The sequence below is a fragment of the Grampus griseus genome (assembly GCF_964374135.1).
Source record: "Grampus griseus genome assembly, chromosome: 5".
Taxonomy (NCBI): Eukaryota; Metazoa; Chordata; class Mammalia; order Artiodactyla; family Delphinidae; genus Grampus; species Grampus griseus.
In genome coordinates this window covers 84346449-84369330 of record NC_138998.1, presented here as the reverse complement: position 1 = coordinate 84369330, position 22882 = coordinate 84346449, and the positions used below count along the sequence as shown (strand labels likewise).

At 36.4% G+C, this 22882-nt stretch overlaps 1 protein-coding gene across 1 annotated transcript in view; it reads right to left on the bottom strand.

The window, feature by feature from the left end:
* CFAP44 (cilia and flagella associated protein 44) overlaps window positions 1-22882 on the bottom strand; it is a gene marked incomplete at its 3' end in the record, with an annotated part of 129482 nt that overhangs the window by 45682 nt on the left and 60918 nt on the right. Inside the window, exons 15-21 of the mRNA XM_082654830.1 lie at window positions 20351-20512; window positions 19060-19290; window positions 11256-11401; window positions 10377-10647; window positions 4880-4935; window positions 4551-4713; window positions 2925-3055 (exon numbers count right to left, since the gene is read on the bottom strand). Coding sequence (XP_082510956.1) covers window positions 2925-3055; window positions 4551-4713; window positions 4880-4935; window positions 10377-10647; window positions 11256-11401; window positions 19060-19290; window positions 20351-20512 — 1160 coding nt within the window. The remainder of the gene's footprint in view (window positions 1-2924; window positions 3056-4550; window positions 4714-4879; window positions 4936-10376; window positions 10648-11255; window positions 11402-19059; window positions 19291-20350; window positions 20513-22882) is intronic.

The following is a 22882-nucleotide window of genomic DNA, read 5'->3' as shown; positions in this document are numbered from 1 at the left end:
CAAGTCGAATTTTCTTCTTAATGAAAATACTAAACATCTCATTATAAACAGTATAATACCATTGTTTTGATAGTATGAAGAGTCAAAAATTTTCAGACAGACTACAGTTTAAAGGTAAATGGATTATATCAAACTCTGAGGAAATGTAATTCATCTTCCTATCTATTATCTCATTTATTATATATAATATTTCATATATTACATACATGATAGATAACAGGTGGTGATACATGTATGTACATATTACCCTATTTGTCTCTATAAAAAACATTAAGCTCAGGAGTCTGTACTACTCTCCAGTTCAGCTTTCTCTTATAGCTTACAGACATCTATCTTTTAAAAGTTCTTCATCAATTTAATTGTTGTTATTTTTGGCTGGTTCACAATTATTTCCTCATCTTTTTATGTCTAAGTTGATTTATAGATTCAATGTAATTCCAATCAAAATCCTAGGTTTTGTCATGAAAGTTGACAAACTTATTCTGTGCAAAGGACCTAAGCAATATTGAAGGTGAAGAACAATCCAGAGGGTTCATAATATCAGATGTCAAGAATAATTAAGGTCTTGTGACACTAGCGCAAAAACAGACAGGCCAATGGAATAAAATGAAGAGTTTAGAAACAGACCCATATATATGTGGTTACCGGATTTTTGACAAAACCATCACTACAATCTAGTAAGGAAAGGATGGTCTTTTCAGCGAATGACAGTGGGACAATTGGATATCCATATAGAAACAAAAGACACTTGATCGCTATCTTACACCACCCACAAAAATTACCCAAGATAGATAATGGCAAAACAGTAGAGCTTCTAGAAGAAAACGGAGAATTATTCATGAATTGGGAATAGGCAAAGATTCCTTAACTACAACATAAAAGCACTAACCATAAAAAGTTAGTGAAAATATTGATAAATTGCAAAGGAAAACACTGATAAACTAAACTTTATTAAAATGAAAAATTTCTGTTCAAAAAGACACTATAATGAGGATGAAAAGACAAGCCTCAGAGTAGGGCAAGATATTTTACATGCATGCATACACACACATAGATATGTCATATATACATGTGTCATGTGTATGACGAGACTCATCCAGAATATATAACTCCCACAACCCAATTTTTAAATGAACAAAAGACTTGAGCAAACCCCTAACAAAAGAGAATATAAAAATAACCAGTAAGTATAGGAAAAGTGACTGAAAATCGTCACTCATCTGGAAAATGCCAATTTAAATCACACTGAGACACTACTACAGAATAGCTGAAATTTAAAGAGCTGACAATGCCCAGTGATGGCAAGCATGAGTGTTATGGGTTGAATTGTGTCTCCCCAAAAGAATATGAAGTCCTAACCCCCCAGGTAACTCAAAATATGACCTTATCTGGAAATAAGGTCTTAACAGAGGTAATCAAGTTAAAATGAGATCATTAGGGTGGATCCTAATCCAACATGACTGATGTCCTCATAAAAGGAGAAAAGTTGGACAAGCACAGAGGCAATATTATACGAAGAAACACAGAGAGAACACCATGTGAAGACAGAAAATTTAGAGTGATGCATCTACAAGCTAAGAAACACCAAAGATTGCTGGCCAAGCCACCAGAAGCTCAGAAAAAGGCATGGAACAGATTCTCCCTCCCAGCTCTCAAAAGAAACCAATTTAGTCAACACTTCGATTTTGGACTTCCGGTCTCCAGAATTATCAGATAATAAATGTCTGTTATTGTAAGCCAGCCTGTCTGTGGTACTTTGTTATGGAAGCCCTAGAAAATGAATACAATGGGAATCAATTGGAATTCTCATACATTGATGATCAGAGTATAAATAAATTGAGCCATTTTGGAGAACCGTTTGTCAGTGTCTAATAAAGCTAAACATGCTTAGAACCTATGGTCTAGCAGTTCCACTCCTGATTATATAGAAAACAGAAATAAGTGCTTATGTCCACCAAAAGACATGCACAAGAATGTCAGCATTATTCATCGAAGCCAAAAAATAGGAACAACTCAAATATCAGCAGTTAAATGGATTAATAAATTGTGGTATAACCATTTAATAGAATATTACAAAGCAATGAAAATGAATGAAGTACTGCTACCTGCATCAACATGGGTAATCTTAGGCATGATACTGAATAAAGAAGCCAGATACAAAAGCGTTCATACTGCAGCTTTCCATGTATATGAAGTTCACAGACACAACTAATCTATGGTGATAAACATTCATCTTTGGAGAGTAAATATTTATCAGGAGGAGGCCACGAGGGAAATTTCTGGAGTGTTATAAAAGTTCTTTTATTTTTTTAATTTTTTTGAATTTTATTTCTTTTTTTGGCTGTGTTGGGTCTTCGTTGCTGTGCTTGGGCTTTCTCTAGTTGTGGCGAGCGGGGGCTACTCTTCATTGCCGTGCACAGTCTTCTCATTGTGGGCTGCAGCTCGTGAGCTCTAGAGTGTAGGCTCAGTAGTTGTGGCATGCAGGCTCAGTAGTTGTGGCGCACAGGCTTAGTTGCTCCGTGGCATGTGTGATTTTCCTGGACCAGGGCTTGAACCCGTGTCCCCTGCATTGGCAGGTGGATTCTTAACCACTGTGCCACCAGGGAAGCCCCCTTGGCTCTATTTTAATTTTCTAATATATACATGCTCACATGTTAATTAGTTATAAAATAAATAGTTTGTTAAAAACCGAAAGTAAATATGTATGACATAATTTGGTTTGCAAAAAATTTTGCAGACTTAAACTAGGAAGGAGTGAGCTCAGGAAGTCAGTAGCACTGACAAGAGGATTCCTTGAGATTTTAGGAGTTAGTAGGTACTTCAGGAGACCTCTTAATCTGACCACTTCAATAAAGCCACTGGAAACTACTTTCTTCAAATATATGCTCTCAAACATCTTAACTTGCAAGAAATATGCATCCTACCTATTCTGTAGCTTCCTTAGGCCAAGTTGGTGTTTCTCTTTTTCCCAAGCTAATTCCTTTTCCACTCGTTGAATTTTATTAGCTGTTTTCCTGTCAATCTCAGCACGAATTTTGGAATCTAGATCAAAATCCTGCAGATAAGTAGATTTGTTCATCAAAATGAGTACCTTTATCGATAGACTTTATCAATCCTATTTCATACATAAGTACAGATTTTTAAGGTTTGTCCTCAATTTTATGCTACATCATAACTGTCTCCTAAGTATCATAAACTCTCTCATTCTAGAAAAAAACAACATACTTTTGATTTTACTGTCATAAAATATGGAGAAAAGTTCCCAGAAATAATTAACAATGATGAAAATACAGTTACATATTAAAAGATTTTTCCCACAATATAAACAATGAATGCTAACAGAATATTTGGAGAGTTTAAACAGTTTTTTAAAAAAAAAAAAAGAGGAACTCTCTCCACCCCAGAATAACTACTATTACATAACCAGCTGGGCATGGGGTAAAAGTTCATGGCACTTGATCATTAGCTGATCCTTCCTTCCCATGTGACTCCCCACCTAGGAAAGACAGTAATGTCTTTGGTGTCTTCTGGATATAACCAAGTTCTGGTTGAATATCCCTCACCAAAGGGGCCATTTTCCCCATAAGGATACTTAGGGGCCTCGTGTTTCTTTCCTTCACTCCTGGAAAAATATCAGGGCCTTCATTCACACTGAATTGAAAGTAATTATTCTTTCCAGGTGTGTTGGTGCTTTAAATAATGGTGTATGTAAAATGCTTAGCCACAGAACATACCTCAGTTGTTCTTTATTTTGAATTATGTAACCATATTCTGCAAGTATCAACACTTTTCTTAGTAAAATAACAAACATCTTTTAACCATTATAAGTTGGTCTTTTAACCAATATAATGAATTAATCATTATGATTTCACCACAGTTTTTTTTTTTAATACGAAATTGGCTAAGTGCTTCTGGAATTATAGGACTGGGTAACCCATGGGTATAGTCAGGATAATAAATTCTGAGTTTTTATTTGATTAGGCTCTTGACAGTAATTCCATTTAAGATAATGTAAAAAAAATTAGGAAAAAAAGTTATCACTAGGAGGTAAATGGGGCTTTGCAACAAGTCACAGAAGAAAAAAATTTAATACAATATTGGCTTAAACAATTTGGTGATTGTCCCCATAGCTACAACTATACTAAGTCATCTTTTAGAAACTTTGTGGATGAACAGGTACTATCTTTTCAATAGAGTTGATGAATTATGGAAAAGGAACCACAGAGAATCAAATTATATAGTATGTACCTATCCAACGGTTAAATATCTTGGCTAGGTATGGTGATAACCAGATTCAAACTTATATCTTATTACCAAAAAAATGTGAAGTAGCTAAATCCAGAAATAAACTTTGTGTAAAGAGGCTCATCTACATCCACACCAAGTTGCATGACAAGTTCCACAGTAGTTTAGTTGCTGCCAACACACTGACAAACCAGACAAGGGAAATTTAAAGATGGTTTTAAGTGTTCCTACTTGTTGGCAAAATAGCAGCCTCAATTCAGAAATAGCATATGTTAAAATTAAAATCAAATTTATTTTAGGCTTACTGTCCGTTTAAACTGCATATGTTTTGGTAATTCTTCATTCATCTGTAGTAGTTTCTGTAATTGATTCCTTAAAGCTTTGATTCGTTCTCTCTTCTCAGCCTTGACTTCTTCCCCTTCTTTCATTAACTTGTCATGTTCTCTTTTTCTTCTGGCATTCTCAATACTGAAAACAGAAATTTTAAAAGGTAACAGGTTAAAGATAGAGAAACAGCAGAGAAAATTTGTATTTAATAATTTGGAAATTCATTTAACTTGGTCAGCTTTGGTAAAATGTTGGTGTGTTTTGCAAAAGCCCAGTCCTATTAGGTATTGATCGAAAATTCCCATACCTGTAGGCTTTAGGATCTTCAATATCTTCTGGAATTGGCTCTGTTTCTATTCCAACCTGTAGGAAAAGGAGTAAAAGCTTAGCTCCTTTAAATTGCATATTTACCTTAAAATATCTAATAAGTAGTAAATTGAAGGGTTTTCTCTGCTAATTTCTAACAACCGTAGGCCTGGAAAGTATTGTCACAAAAAATAAACTAGGGAAAAAAACTTATTTGTTTCTACTTCATTTAAAGAGGTATGTAGAAAGGTATGTAGAAAGAAAATCACATGTATGCAAAATGTTAATATCATCATATTCCCCTCCAAAATACGAATTAGTAATATTCATGTGTTACTAACAAAAAATACACCAAAAAAAATGCTCTAGATCATTTATTTTAAAGTACTGTTTTTTTAGCATATTCCTTTCATACATGCTTTGATTCCCACCACAATACCTCATGTGTATACAAGGAAAAAGTTATATTTTTTAAATTTTAAGTGTTTCACTTGATCTTATCACAGATATTCAGTGAGAAATACACAGAATATAATCCCTCACCTTGAGAAAGATATGAAATCAGAAATATGACTCTCCCTTTAGAAAGGAAATCAGTTTAAATTAAGTACTATGAAGTAAATCACTTAGAAGTACTTTGTTTATTCAGGTGCTGTGCTGAAAAATGTCTTAGGCTGTTAAAGAAGAGGATTTATAACCCAGTGAATGAAACAAAAAGTCCTAGTTTGCTAGCTAACCAGTTCTTAAGTAAAACTGAACTTATTTTCTGTTCTCTTCATAGCGCATAGGTCTCTGTTTCGCTATCATTTGTTGTAAAGAAATAAAGATTCTCTTTCGATCAAGTTGTTTTATTACAGTACTAGTCTTTACACACATAAAATATAAATCTACATTTATATAAGACAAGGTTTATGATTTTCATAAAGTGAAGTCATAAAACATGACCAATGTAAGAGACAAGTGATGGCTAATATATTTTAGTTACTATTAATCACTTAGGATACAACTTGACTGAACTCTATTCTTTTATTGCTCAGAGTTAAGCCCCTTGCTTCTCCAATATCAGTTATGATTTCCAGGATCTGATGCTGATATCAGCCAACTCTCTCCTGACCTCAGCTGTTTACAATAAATTTGAGTTAAACAACGGTGCTTCCAAAGAGTTCCAAAACACCTGCCAATTGTTCTCAATCGTGACTGCACTCTAGAACCACGGGGGCTGGGGGGAGGGGTGACTTTTATAAAATACAGACGGTCCCTTACTTACAACGGTCAACTTGACGACTTTGCATTTGGTAGAAAGCATACTTCAAGTTTGGAATTTTGACCTTTTCCTGTCTAGGGACATGTGGTAGATCCTCTCTCGTGATGCTGGGCAGCTGCTGCAGCCACAGCTCCCAGGCAGCCACATGATCATGAGGGTCAACAACCGGTACCCACATAACCATTCTGTTTCTCACTTTGAATACAGTATTCAACAAATTATGAGATAGTCAATACTTCATTATAAAATAGGCTTTGTGGTAGATGATTTTGCCCAACTGTAGGCTAATGCAAGTGTTCTGAGCACGTTTAAGGTAGGCTAGGCTAAGCTGTGGTGTTTGGTAGGTTAGGTGTATTAAATGCATTTTCAACTTATGGTATTTTCAACTTCTGATGGGTTTATCAGGGCACAATCCCATCGTATCTCATGTTGAAGAATGTCTGTACTGATGCCTGGGCCTCACTTTCCGAGATTCTGATTTAACTGCTCAGGCATGTATAGTTTTAAGAGCTCCCCTGTGATTCTAAAATATGGTAAGAACCTCAGACCTATGCAGAGCTTAGTTTTTTATTTTGTTTATTCAATTCTTTCTGATTTTGCCTTCTAAAAAGCAGAGGCTGCTTCAGTGACTTCAGAAATATTTATTGCAGTCATAAATAAAAGGAGACCATTATACAAATGTGGAATGGATTTTTTCTATCCCATATGGGTTTCCATAGAGAGTTGGCACTAAGTAGAAAGATAAAGATTTTCTTCTTGTTCATACACTTTCCCTTCTGGAAAATTCCTCTTCCTTAGTTTGACCTCATTAGACAACAGTTCATTCTCCAAATTTTGCTGCTATTAACAGAAATGAAAATTTACCTGCTCAAATCTTCCCTACATTCTTTGCATATTCTTTTGAAGCAGGCTACCTGTTAAATAGGAAGCCAGTGTGTTCGCAGGAATTTTAACTTTGGTCTAATACAATCCCTTATGCTTTAGAAGCAATTCTAACAGTTATTAGTCATTTTATCCAAAGGAACCATTTTTTTTTATTGGAGTATAATTGTTTTACAATGTTGTGTTAGTTTCTGCTGTACAAGAAAGTAAATCAGCTTTATGTATACATATATTCCCTCCCTCTTGGACCTCCCTCCCACCCTTCCCCCCGCCATCCCACCCATCTAGGTCATTACAGAGCACAGAGCTGAGCTCCCTGTGCTATACAGCAGGTTCCCACTAGCTATCTATTTTACACATGGTAGCGTACATATGTCAATCCTAATGTCCTATTTCATCCCACCTTCCCCTTACCCCTCTGTGTGCACACGTCTGTTCTCTACATCCTTGTCTCTATTCCTGCCCTGGAAATAGGTTCATCTGTACCATTTTTCTAGATTCCACATATATGCATTAATATACAATATTTGTTTTTCTTTCTGACTTACTTCACTCCATATGACAGACTCTAGGTCCATCCACATCTCTACAAATGACCCAATTTCATTCCTTTTTATGGCTGAGTAACATTCCATTGTATATATGTACCACATCTTCTTTATCCATTTATCTGTTGTTGGACATTAAGTTATTTCCATGTCCTGGATATTGTAAATAGTGTTGCAATGAACACTGGGGTACATGTGTTCTTTTGAATTATGTTTTTCTCAGGGTATATGTCCAGTAGTGGGATTTCTGGGTCATATGGTAGTTCTATTTTTAGTTTTTCAACAAACATCCATACTGTTCTCCATAGTGACTGTATCAATTTACATTCCCACCAACAGTGCACGAGGGTTCCCTTTTCTCCACACCCTCTCCAGCATTTATTGTTTGTAGATTTTTGATAATAGCCATTCTGACTGGTGTGAGGTGGTACCTCATTGTAGTTCTGATTTGCATTTCTCTAATAATTAGTGATGTTGAGCAGTTTTTCATGTGCTTCTTGGCCATCTCTATGTCTTCTTTGGAGAAATGTCTATTTAAGTCTTCTGCCCGTTTTATGATTTTTTTTTTTTTGATATTGAGCTCCATGAGTTGTTTGTATATTTTGGAGATTAATCCTTTGTCCGTTGCTTCATTTGCAAATATTTCCTCCCATTCTGAGAGCTGTCTTTTCATCTTGTTTATGGTTTCCTTTGCTGTGCAAAAGCTTTTAAGTTTCATTAGGTCCCATTTGTTTATTTTTGTTTTTATTTTCATTAAGAGGTGGGTCAAAAACTATCTTGCTATGGTTTATGTCAGTGTTTTTTCTGTTTTCCTCTAAGAGTTTTATAGTATCCAGTCTTAAATTTAGGTCTTTAATCCATTTTGAGTTTATTTTTGTGTACGGTCCTAGGGAGTGTTCTAATTTCATTCTTTTACATGTAGCTGTCTAGTTTTCCCAGCACCACTTATTGAAGAGGCTGTCTTTTCTTCATTGTATATTCTTGCCTCCTTTGTCATAGATTAGGTGACCATAGGTGTGTGGGTTTATCTCTGGGCTTTCTATCCTAGACCATTGATCTATATTTCTGTTTTTATGCCAGTACCATACTGTCTTGATTACTGTAGCTTTGTAGTATAGTCTGAAGTCAGGGAGCCTGATCCCTCCAGCTCTATTTTACTTTCTCAAGATTGCTTTGGCTATTTGGGGTCTTGTGTTTCCACACAAATTTTAAATTTTTTTGTTCTAATTCTATGAAGAATGCCATTGGTAATTTGATAGGGATTGCACTGAATCTGTAGATTGCTTTGGGTAGTAGAGTCATTTTCACAATGTTGATTTTTCCTATCCAAGAACATGGTATATTTCTTCATCTGTTTGTATCATCTTTGATTTCTTTCATTAGTGTTTTATAGTTCTCTGAGTACAAGTCTTTTGCTTCTTTAGGTAGGTTTATTCCTAGGTATTTTATTCTTTCTGTTGCGATAGTAAATGAGATTGCTTCCTTAATTTCTCTTTCTGATCTTTCACTGTTAGTGTATAGGAATGCGAGAGACTTCTGTGAATTTTGTATCCTGCACCTTTACCAAATTCACTGATTAGCTCTAGTAGTTTTCTGGTGCTGTCTTTAGGATTTTCTATGTATAGTATCATGTCATCTACAAACAGTGACAGTTTTAATTCTTTTCCAATTTGTATTACTTTTATTTCTTTTTCTTCTCTGACTGCCTTGGCTAGGATTTCCAAAACTATGTTGAATAAGAGTGGTGAGAGTGGACATCCTTGTCTTATTCCTAATCTTAGACGAAATGCTTTCAGTTTTTCACCATTGAGAATGATGTTTGCAATGGGTTTATTCATATATGGCCTTTTTATGTTGAGGTAGGTTCCCTCTATGCCCACATTCTGGAGAGTTTTATCATAAATAGGTGTTGAATTTTGTCAAAAGCTTTTTCTGCATCTATTGAGATGATCACATGGTTTTTATTCTTTGTTAACATGAATATTAACATTGATTGATTTGTATATATTGAAGAATCCTTGCATTCCTGGGATAAATCCCACGTGATCATGGTGTTGATACTTTAATGTGTTGTTGGATTCTGTTTGCTAGTATTTTGTTGAGGGTTTTTGCATCTATGTTCATCAGTGATATTGGTCTGTAATTTTCTTTTCTTGTGATACCTTTCTGGTTTTGGTATCAGGATGATGGTGGCCTTGTAGAATGAGTTTGGGAGTGTTCCTCCCAAACTTTTTGGAAGAGTTTGAGAAGGATAGGTGTTAGCTCTTCTCTCCAAAGGAACCATTTTGATAATAGAAAATTTAGGTCTTGTGATAGGGCAAAGGGATATAATTTGGGGATTCAAACCCTCAATCTTCATTACAAAGCCAATAATTTACCTGAATCTTTGATAAAACTCTCACATTCTAATACTAAAGATAATAATATTTTTACAACCCCTTTCAAAGGTACAAATTATGGTATATATCCCACATATGCCTCCTCAATAAGCAAATGAATAAACAGAACGCAAAATATATCAGAAAAAAGTTCGGCATCTTGAAAACAAAAAAACTTTGTGAAAGTGTTGGAGACAGAAAAATTGACAGTCTTTTTAATAGAGGGACTTTTACACCTTTAGTAATAAGGTGAATTCAACATCTTTCATATTTGATAACAGAGGCACCAGAAAGGCAAAATTATAATACTGGTAGGAAGATTAGACTGCAAGGTATTTGCGTCTAAATAGTTTCATTTTTAAAGAATATGAGCATTTTAACATCACAATATTAAAATAAAGTTATTATTATTAGTCAGTTACATACCCTGGGAGATGGCACCTTGGCTTTCATGACCTTCTTTAACTCAAATTCAGAAAAAATGTTGAAAACAAAGATATTACTGTCTGCTCCAGCAGTCACCAAGAAACGGTCATCAAAGCTAGTGGAGATGGCATTAATGCATCCATAATTATTGTCATGCATGCTGAAATGCCAGTAGTCCTCCATATTGGTCAATGAAGGATCATTCTTATTTAGGATATAGACTCGAACTGCTCCATTTTGCATTCCACAAAACATCATTTCTTGGTTAATGCTATGAAACAAAAGGAAAGTAAATCGTTCTTCACATTAATCTGAAAATGTTTAATTTTAAGTTAATTGAAAAATGACTAAAGTTTTAAAAACAAAGATGTTATGGAGTAAGTTGTGTCCCCACAAAATTCATATGCTGAAGCCCTAACAAACTATGGCAGCTCTAGCAAGCTAATACAAAAGAATAGAAGGAGAAAAAGACAATTTGAAATTTGGAGCTATTATATTTGGTCTTCAAAAGAATGACCAGGATATATGCTTAATTCTTAATTATTAAAGGACTAATGATTCAATTAGTGATCTTTCCAGAATCATTGTAACCCAGAACTTTCGTTATCTGACTGTGCAGTAGCATCCTCCTAAGTAACAGAAAGAAAATCCATACAATTGAACTGTGTGACAAATTCTGACAGAATATTTGATAGAAGGAATTTAAGTAGTTTCAGGAGTAGCTTAGATTCTACTTTAGTCATTTGATTTATTTAACTAAACATTGTTTGAATACTCCTCCATTTGGACAGATCTTTAAAATTGGCAATATTAATGATGGACAAAAACAGACAGTAATGGGATATAGTTTTTTTTAAAGCTTTCTGAAATTCTGGTCACCTGAAAGTGATAGCTGTGATGGGATTATCCTCTGTATCCTCAAGAAGACGGAAATCAAAAGGTTCATCTTTCTTTTCTGTGATATCACTGCTTTTGTCATATGGGGGAAACTCACAGTGATATAGAAAACCAGAATCATAGCCACCCTGGAAAAGAGATAGATAACATACAAGGTAGTACCTGAATATAAGAAACCTATGACCACATGAGGAGTTTTTGATTATTTCAAATTTTAACACATAAAATAAGTGTCTTAAAACATATACTTTTGTGTGATTTCGATGGTTACAGATGGAGATGCTTTATAAAACCTATTATTAATTTATATGCAACTACATAATTATAAAAATAAAACACCTTACAATGATTTGTTCCTACTTAAAAGACAATACAAGAGGGACTTCCCTGGTGGTCCAGTGGTTAAGAATCCGTCTCCCAATGCAGGGGACGTGGGTTCGATCCCTTGTTGGGGAACTAGGATCCACATGCCACGGGGCAACTAAGCACGTGCACCTCAACTAGAGAGCCCATGCACCCACAACTACAGAGCCCATGCACTCTGGAGCCCACGCACTGCAACTACTGAGCTCATGTGCCGCAAGGAAGAGCCCATGCACTGCAATGAAAGATCCCACGTGCTGCAACAAAGATCCGACACAGACAAAATAAATAAGTAAAAATAAATATTAAAAAAAAAGACAATACATGAGAGATATCATTTCTTTTTTTTTTTTTTTTGCGGTACACGGGCCTCTCACTGTTGTGGCCTCTCCCATTGCGGAGCACAGGCTCCGGACGTGCAGGCTCAGCGGCCATGGCTCACAGGCCCAGCCGCTCCACGGCATGTGGGATCTTCCCGGACCAGGGCACGAACCCGTGTCCCCTGCATCGGCAGGTGGACTCTCAAACACTGCGCCACCAGGGAAGCCCAAGAGATATCATTTCTATCTACATACTGAATTCCATTTTATTTTAAGGATTATTCGGCATAAGCAGTATTTAACAATAGAGTTTTGTAGATCATGGTTTTCAGAGATTTCCAGTCCAGGAGATTTTTTTTCTCCCTAAGGCAACTGCCAGTTCTGAAAGTGGCAGCTAAGAGGTTAAGAAATTGAGCGGAGCAATCTGTAGTGTCATGGGCTTAGGGAAAGGCAAAGAATTCCCAGGGTCCTCCAAGAAGAAGGAGCCATTGTAAACACACCTTCCACTGGGCTTTCCATTGCAACCCTGGAGCACTATATCCCACACATATGGATAAACCAGAAATAGACTGGACCTCGTAGGAAGTAAAACCTAATTTCAAGTCATCTCAATCACTGACTGGATGAAACTGATCTAGGATTTTTAGTTGCTTTCCAGAACTAAAAATAAATTTCAGGAGACAACAGCAATATACAGAAACTCAAGCTGATGCTACAGTTTTTGACAGACAAGATCCAGCGTTCAATTATAAAAAAAAAAAAAAAACTAGGTATACTAACAAAGAAAAGTCTTGATTGAAAATCAAAAGAAAAAACAGACCAAAGAAACAAAAGTACAAGAAATAGTGATAGAGGTGTTTTCAAAATGGACTTCAAAATAACTCTGATTAATATATTTAAGGCCTTTGAAGGCAATACAGAAAGAAGTCAACTAGGGTCTATAAAAAAGTAGATAATGGAAAAAATAAAAATTCTAGAACTGAAAAATAAAATGACAAAAATTAGAATTCAATAGATTGGTTTAAAAGCAACTAGACACAGCTAAAACTAGAGTTATGAAGCTGGAACAGAATCAGAAAAAATAGAGTAAGGCAGGAGAGAGAAAATACAGATGTAAAATTTTTAAAAAAGGAGTGTAAGATCTACATGGGACATAATGATAATGATTAATATACACAAAATTAGAATCCCACAAGAAGAGACTAAAAAGGTGGACCAGAAGCAGTACTGTGGTTGATAAATGTCTGAGAATTTTCTAAAAACTGAATACAAATGTATTGAAGTACAAGAAATGCAATGACCCACAAGGAAGATATATGAAGAATTTACACCTTTTAACATTACACCATAAAACTCCCAGAAGAGAGCATAAGCAAAACATTCTCTGACATAAATCATACCAATGTTTTCTTAGGTCAGTCTCCCAAGGTGACAGAAATAAAAACAAAAATAAACAAATGGGACCTAATCAAACTTACAAGCTTTTGCACAGCAAAGGAAACCATAAAAAAAAAAGACAACCTATGGAATGGGAGAAAATATTTGCAAATGATGTGACAGACAAGGGCTTAATCTCCAAAATATACAAACAGCTCATACAACTCAACAACAAAAAAACAAACAACCCAATCAAAAAATGGGCAGAAGACCTAAATAGACATTTCTCCAAAGAAGACATACAGATGGCTAGCAGGCACATAAAAAGATGCTCAACATCACTAATTACTAGAGAAATGCAAATCAAAACTACAATGAGGTATCACCTCACACCTGTCAGAATGGCCATCATTAAAAGTCTACGAATAACAAATGCTAGAGAGGGTGTGGAGAAAAGGGAACCCTCCTACACTGTTGGTGGAAATGTAAGTTGGGGCAGCCACTATGGAAAACAGTACGGAGGTTGCTCAGAAAACTAAAAATATAATTACCATACGATCCAGCAATCCCACTCCTGGGCATACACACAGACAATACTATAATTCAAAAGGTACATGCACCCCTATGTTCATAGCAGCACTATTCACAATAGCCCAAACATGGAAACAACCTAAATGTCCACTGACAGATGAATGGATAAAGAAGATGTGGTACATATATACAGTGGAATACTACTCGGCCATAAAAAAGAATGAAATAATGCCATTTACAGCAACACGGATGAAACTAGAGATTATCATACTAACTGAAGTCAAAAAAAAGAAAGACAAATACCATAGGATATCACTTATATGTGGAATCTAAAATATGGCACAAATGAACCTAGCTACAAAACAGAAACAGACTCAGACATAGAGTTCCGACTTGTAGTTGCCAAGGGGGAGGAGGGTGGGAGAGGGAAGAACTGGGAGTGTGGGATTAGCAGATGTAAACTATTATATACAGGATGGATAAACAACAAGGTCCTACTGTACAGCACAGGGAACTATATTCAATATCCTGTGATAAACCATAATGGAAAAGAATATGAAAAAAAAAGTCTGCATGTATATAACTGAGTCACGTTGCTGTACAACAGAGACTGGCACAACACTGTAAATCAACTGTACTTCAATAAAAAAATAAAGAAGTTACACCTTTTAACACAAAATCTTCAAAGCAACAAGAGAAAAAAAGATGCATAGGTAACAAAAAATAACAATAAAAAGATGTACATAGGGCTTCCCTGGTAGCGCAGTGGTTAAGAATCCACCTGCCAATGCAGGGGACACAGGTTTGATCCCTGGTCCGGGAAGATCTCACATGCCGTGGAGCAACAGAGCAACTAAGCTCGTGCACCACAACTACTGAGCCTGTGCTCTAGAGCCCGCAAGCCACAACTACTGAGCCTGCATGCCACAACTACTGAAGCCTGCACACCTAGAGGATATGCTCTGCAACAGAGAAGCTACCACAATGAGAAGCCTGCACACTGCAACGAAGAGTAGCCCCCGCACAGCTACAAAAACCCAATGTAGCCAAAAATAAATTTTAAAAAAAAGATATAGATGGCAGAATGGAAGACAAAAGATGATAAGATATCAAAGTTTTAAAAAGAAAATATACAGAAGAACTAAAAGTTTTAAAGGCAAAATAGGCACAAGGCAAAAAAAAACCCCCAAACTTATATATACATATATATGTGTGTGTGTGTGTGTATGTGTCTGTGTATATATATATATATATATATATATATATATATAAAATGTGACAATGAGGTGAGGGGGAGGATACACAACACTAAAGTGCCCTAAGATCTTTTCTCTCTAGAGCTAGTAAAAGAATAAATTTGTATCAAATTATATTAAATTAAGGATATATACTATGACCTTTAGCATCACCACTAAAAACAAAATAGTAAAAAAAAAAAAAGTATAACTAATAACCTAATAGAGGAGGAAAATTGGGGGGGAAACTACCTAATCATCTGATAGAAGGTGAAAAACCAAACGTAGAATTGGTGTGATAAACAGAAATAATAAGATGGTAGATTTAATCTAAAATATATTAGCCATTACATTAAATATAAAAGGACACAGTGTTCTATTAAAATAAAGATTTTACTACAGGATTAAAAAGAAAAGCCTAGTCATGTGCTGCTTACAAAAGACATACTTTGAAATAAGAATATCAAAGGTAAAGGCAAGAAAATAATCATTAACAACTCTCAGAGTTTTGGCTTAGTAACTGGATGGATGGTTGTCCCATTTACTGAAATGGAGATGGAGCAGGTTTGCACAGGGCAAGTGTGATTTAAAAGTTATATTTTGGGGATTTCCCTGGTGGTACAGTGGGTAAGACTCTGTGCTCCCAATTCAGGGGGCCCAGGTTCGATCCCTGGTTGGGGAACTAGATCCTGCATGCATGCCACAACTAAGAAGTCCACATACTGCAACTAAGAAGTCCGCACACCACAACTAAGAAGTCCACATGCCGCAACTAAAGATCCCACGTGATGCAACTAAAGATCCCACATGCCGCAACTAAAGATTCCATGTGCCGTGACTAAAACCCAGAGCAGTCAAAATAAAAATAAATATTAAAAAAAAGTTATATTTTGGACATGTCCATTTTGAGGTGCCAAGTAGTGATGTCAAGTTGGACATACAAGTCCGAATATGAGAGGAGAGGTCAAGACTAGAGATAAAAATGAAATTTATTGGCATATATTTGATATTTAAAATCTTGGGACCAGATAAAATCATCTAGCAAGAAAGAGGGCACCCAAGACCACATCCTAGAGTACTTCAAAGTTCAAAGCTAGTTCAACATATAAGAAGCCAGCAAAAGAGTCTAAAAAGGAGTGGCCAGCAGATGGTGGTGTCATGGAAGCCAAAAAAGAAAATGCTTTAAGAAGAATGGAGGGTTAACTTTATCAAATGTTTCTGAGAGGTCAAATGGACAGAGAAGTGACCACTGAGCTTGGCAGTAGGAAAATCTTTGATGACTTGAAGTGGTGGAGCTAGAAACCTAACTGGAATGTGTTAAAAACCAAATAGGATGTGAAGAAATGAAGTCAGTGACTAGAGACAATTCTTTCAAGTTTTCCTATAAAGGAGAAGTGGATGAGAAGAAAAGAGATGTGAAAGAAAAAAATCAAGTACTAGGAGCATGTTTATGTGCTGACGATAAGAACTGAGTAAACAGAGAGAGGTTGAAGATACAGGAGACCAGCCAGTTTATTTCAGAAGTAAAATCTTTGAGAAAGTGAGAGGGGATGGGATCAAGAGGCCATTTGGAATAGTGTCCTTGGAAAGTTGCAGGGGACCATTCACCGATTCTTAACAGTAGCAGACAAACTTGTATGGATCTCCATAGGACATTAGATCTCATTAAAACAAGATAAGGAAATTCCATCTGATTGTTTTTATTTCATTTTCTCAGTGAAATGTGAGATGGGAATTCCTTGGCAGTCCAGTGGTTAGGACTCTGTGCTTTCACTGCCGGGGCCTGGGTTCAATCCCTGGTCAGGGAACTAAGATCCTGTAAGCCACTCAGTGGGGAAAAGAAAAAAAAGAAAAAAAGGAAAAGGAAAAAGAAAAGAAATGTGAGATAAAGTTATCACTAGAAGTTGAGGGAAGGTACAAAGTGATTGATGGGAGAAGAATTAAAGCGATAGTTTGGAAAGTGGGAAAGTGAACATGGCTGGGCAGTAGAACCAGCCTGCACTGTGAGTACTGATTTGAGAACTGTGGTCGTGCCTTCAAAATGAGACTGGTTTTCTGCAGCATCTGCTTGGATACAAGCACAGAGTTGGCAAATAGTTGAGTCAAGCAGGGTTAGTGTCACTTCTTCTGAACTATGCCTTGACCTTGTATGCTGGTGTAGTTTAATGGTTAAGAGTGTGGACTCTAGACCCAGACTGCCTGAGTCCAGATCCTGGTTCCACCCCTCATTAATCATACAACCTCAGATAAGTTACCTAACCTCTCCACTCCTTGGTTTCTTCTTATGTAAAATGCAAATTATGAAGAGTGCTTATTTTATAGGGTGGTCACTTAGAATGGTGACTGGTATATAATAAGCAGGTTTCCAGATTTAGCAAATAAAAATACAGAATGAATGTTAACTAAACTTATTGTGGTAATCATTTCATGATACATGCAAGTCAAATCATTATGCTATATACCTTAAATTATACAAAGCTGCCTGTCAATTGTATCTCAGTAAAACCAGGAAAAAAGTTTTTAAATGCAGGATGCACAGTTAATTTGAATTTCAGATAAACAACAAATATGTTTTTAGTATAAGTACGTCCCATGTAATACTTATCTGGCACCCCTAAAGGTAAGCATTAAATATGTTTGTCAGGGCTTCCCTGGTGGCGCAGTGGTTGAGAGTCCGCCTGCCGATGCAGGGGACACGGGTTCATGCCCCGGTCCAGGAAGATCCCACATGCCACGGAGTGGCTGGGGCCGTAAGCCATGGCCACAAGCCATGGCCGCTGAGCCTGCACGTCCGGAGCCTGTGCTCCGCAACGGGAGAGGCCACAACAGTGAGAGGCCCGCGTACCGCAAAAAAAGAAAAAAAAAAAAGTTTGTCAAATAATTAATAATTCTTGCATATGTTTCAAGGACACTAGAACTCTATCATATTACTGTACAGTTGTTTCTGTGCTTCTCTCCCTCATGATATGAGGGAACTTTCAGAAGGCAGGATCATGTCTTAATTATTCCTTTACCCCATGAACCCCACACAACAGTAGCCATCGATAATTGTTTCATGAAGCACAGAAGATAAAAGGTCAAGGCACTAATACATGGAATCCTAAGGTGCCTCCATCACTACTTCCTATCCTTCTTGCTGCTTGTCTCCTTAGAAGTTGCCATCAAAGATATATTTCTAAGAAATGTTGAAGAGGAATGGAGTTAACTCTCATCACTCCTTATAGCAACAGTACTCAGCTAGGCAGTCTCCTGGCCTGGCCAAAGATCTGATACCAATTATGAATTAGAGATAATAATTGACATAAAAGTATACGTGAAAAAAAAAAGTATATGTGAAAGAGTACTTTTTTGGTGAATGGAATTGAAATTTGTGACAAATTCATAATGAAGGAAATCTTGTTTGCAATAGATAAATAAAATATTTTATAAGGGTAGAAAATATATAGGGGATGTAACTGTCACATTATTGTAACATTTGCAGGTACTTGTCTCGCATTTTTCTCTTCTTCCTTATTAGCCAAGTCCCAATTTCACTCAGGGTGGCAATGTGACCATCTAAAAACAGTCAGCTTCCCAGACTTCCATGCAGCCACACAGCATAGTTGTAGATAATGAAAGGTAAGCAAAAGTCTAGTGGACTGTGCTGCCATCATATTCAAAATTTTAAAATGATAAACACAGCTGGAAAACCCCTTAGCCCTTTGCCCTTCTACCTTTAATTCTCCTCCCCTTTGACCTTCTGAAATGTGTGATTGTCATAGATAACCGATACAATAAGTAGACTTATAAAACATATTAAGATGATATAAAAACAAACACATTCATTCATCAAAATTCACACCTTCGGTAGTAGTTAATAGCTGAAGTCTTACCATAGAGTAAGGAAGTAAGAAAGTGATGGAAAATAATACCTATAATTAGATTAGGGTTGAGATAAAAATTTATTACATTATTACTTACCAAAGAAACCCAGAACTTCCCTGGCCCAGAGTAAAATCCACAGAGGATGTGACAGGGGGTTAAAGGAATAAAGATTTCGGGTAATGGTTCCTCCTCCTCCTCCTCCTCTTCCTCCTGGAGTTCCTTTTCTCCATCTTCTCCCATCTCTGCTTCTAGGCTTTTCCTCCTTTCTTCCTTTTCCTTCTCCTTCAACTCCTTTTGTTTCTTTCTCTTTGCAATTTCTATTAATCTCTTGTGCAAAAGAGATATTGAGATTAAAAAAACCGTAATTCATTCATTCATTCACACTATTATTAAAGAAAGTAGGAGGAAGACAGAGTCCTAGAAAAATTTACAGCTCTAATGTAACAAATAATGTCATTTAAAGATTATTATCAAGTTGGGAATATATTTTTATTGTTAAAATTTTCAAATCTTTGGAATGACTTTCTTCATAACTCCTATTGATCCTGGTTTTACAGAAATTATTTTGCCTTTTTTTTCCTAATAGAGAAGTTAAATATAGCTTCTCTCAGAGCCTATCACTGTCAATCCATGAATTTGGTGGATTGACATAGTCCACGGGGGAAGCTGGCTCTATCTTTAGCGGTACAGTGATTTAGGCCCTCAGCCTCTATCAACTGGCTATTGCAAAAGCCCCCCAGCACTGGCATCCCTAACTCCCATCTTTTACCTCTTTATTCCATTTACCTCTTAGAATTAAGTTCCAAATTTATATGATCTCATCACATCAATCGCCTCCTCAAAAATTCAAAATGGATTCCAATGGCCCCAAAATTAAATTAAAACATCTTGGCTAACATTTAAGGGGTTCCATGTGGTGGTCACAGACTCCTGTCACACTCCTCCACAAATTGCATCCCTCTGCTTCATGGTCCATTCTTCATTTATCGAAAACTCCAAAACTCTTGCAACTCTGCCTTCCCTCAGGATGTTCTCCCAGCTTTTATTGCCTTCCTCCTCATTTTCAACCTGTCAAAATCCTTCCCATTCTTTAAATACTAAATATCACCTCCATGAAGCCATCCTTGACCTCCTCTCACCCCTCTATCAGAATCATATATTCTTTCCTCTGCGTGCCCCTAAAATTCTTTTCTTTGCACTGTGATTTTAATATCTACTCATTACCACCTTCTAATACAATAAGCTGCTTTCTACCAAATAAGCTCCTTAAAGTAAAAGTCTATGTCTTATTCTTCTTCTTCGTATTTTCCCAGCACTTAACACAGGATATTTTATATTCTAAGAAAGAAAAAAAATTAGAAGACAATGCTTCAAGGGTATTTCGTACCAGAATCTTAGATTTGATACTTGAGAAATGGAAACATTTTATACACATGTCTTTGATTTCATAGGAAACTACATCATGGTCCTCCTCCTCCTCCTTTATAGTTGGAAATGGAGCTTCAAGAACATAGTCATTCTCACAAATAATCAGTAAAGTACTTTCAGGCTAAAAACAAAATTAAAACATATCATTTACATTTAGGCAAATTTTTAGAAGCACAGTTCATAAAGATTTTAAACCAGGGAAACTATAATTGCTATGTATATTAGCCATTTTTAAAAGATACTTATTACCAGTAATAACCACAGTGAGGAACTCAGTCAATCTTATTAATCACTATACACAATTATTAGTACAATTATATCATTAATTAATGAGTTAAGTGTTAAAATTAGATTTAGATTCATTTCCCTTATAGATGCCATATTTTCTGAGCCAAAATTTGGTTGTGAAATGTTATCCCAAACAGCAGAATATTAAAATTAGGACTGCCAAGGAAAATCTGCAGTATGTGAATGGCATATACAACCTCAGCCTCCTTTGACTGATCATCCTCTCTCTGCCTGAGTTCATTTAATGTGGATGTCCCCAAGATTTTTGTTCACTTCCCTCTTCTTTCTCTCCATAAACATGCCCTGGGAAATCTTATAGCCAATCAAGGCTTCATTACCACTCACAAGCAATTAGACTGCAGATTAATCTCTCTAGTCCAGTCCAAAATCATGTATTTAACCATGTGTGGGAAATCCCCATCTTGATAGTCTACAGAAACGTTATTCAAAATGTTTATTTGAAATGTTTATTCATTCAGTTATTCTATTCTATACTTATTATATACCTATTATGTGTTCAGAATTTTGTAGAGGGCTAGAGGCAAAATTATAACAAGAAAAATAGGGATTGTCTCTGCCATCATGAAGCTTACCTCCAACGGGAGAGCCTGTCATTTAACAAATCATATAAATAAATGTAAATTATAACTGCAATAAGTGTTGCAGAGATACCACAAGAGTAAGGAGGTTGTACAGGCTTCCTGAGAAGGTGGTACCTAAGTCTCAAGGTGAAGGATGAGTAGAAGATATTTTTATAATGACTTAGGGGAGGGTTTGAGGGAGCATGCTATGTAAAGGACATACCATGTGCAAATATCATGTGGCACATTTGGGCTTTTAAGAAAGTTGTGGCCTTGGTGGTATCATCTAGGTGAAGAGAACAGAGTGAGAAGAGAGACTGGGACAGAGCCTCGGGGAAACAACACTCAATGGCTGAGTAAGGGAGACTGAGAAGGAGTGACAAGATGTAAGAGAAGGAACAAGGAGAGCATAATGTCCCCCAAATCAAACAAAGATGGTATTTCAAAGAGGAAGTGAGGCTCAACAAGGTCAATTGAGGCTAAGAGGGCAAGAAGATAAGAACTAAAACTGTTAAATGGATACCACCGGTATCTTTAGAGGAGCTGATCTGGTGGAATTATGAGACACAAGAAACTCGTAAGAATGTGTAAAGGACGGAGTAGGTGTAAGGAAATGCAGTTCGTGGGAATAAACAATCCCCTTAAGAAAATTGGGAGGAGAAACATGGAGCAGTGACTGGAGGAGAACATGAAGTCAAGAAATTTATTTTTTATACATGACAGTTTTGAATATATTTAAATACTGATGGAAATAATCCATTTAACAAGTAAGGTTAAATTTATATGACAGAAAAGAGAAAATAAATGTGTGAAATGTTGAAAAAAGTGGGAGTAGAATCCAAAGGTCACAAGGGAGAATTGGCCTCAAGTAGGAAGGCACACAGCACCTCTATTGTAAAAAAAAAAAAAGGAAGAGGAGCAGGTACATGAAGAGGTAACAGGATTTTACGTTTGGTAGTGGGAAGTTAAAGGAGTTCCTGGCAGAGGGCTCCTACTCTATGAAATAAGTGATGCTGAGAATGAGAGTGAGCGAACTAGTGGGAGGCTTGAAGCTTTGAGGAGAGGAGAAGTTTTTAAGTGTTCATTGTGGGTGAAAGAGAATTGATAAGAACAATGTCATAGGATTGCTAAGCCATACCATGAATTGTGTTGAGGCCATTTGAGTCACTAAATTATGGAGAAGCTAATCTTCTCTGATGTATGACTACCTCCAGCTGCCCTTGGTAATCACTGTAGGCAAATACAAATCAGTTGGGGGCATTCAGGGATGGATTTTTGCCAGAAGTGTATGAAAAAAAGAGAAGGGAGCTCAAGGCATTGGAAGAGTGCTATTGAACCCTACTGAAAAGAATCATTACATTTAAGCCGGATATAGGGGAACTTAAGACAAGAGTGGACTAATGAGTGAGGAAAAGCAAATGGTGAATGAACAAGGGGTGCCTGTGACTTCAGAGAACAAGTAGAGCAGAAGTAGCTAAGTTAACAGGCTGGATAGAAGAGAGGTTGAGGTTAGAATGTGAGATATCGGAATAGTAGACTTTTAAAGTTGAGTTCTTACAAGATGTTGTAGTCTGAATCATGTCCCTCCAAATTCTTATGCAGAAGTCCTAACCCCCAGTATC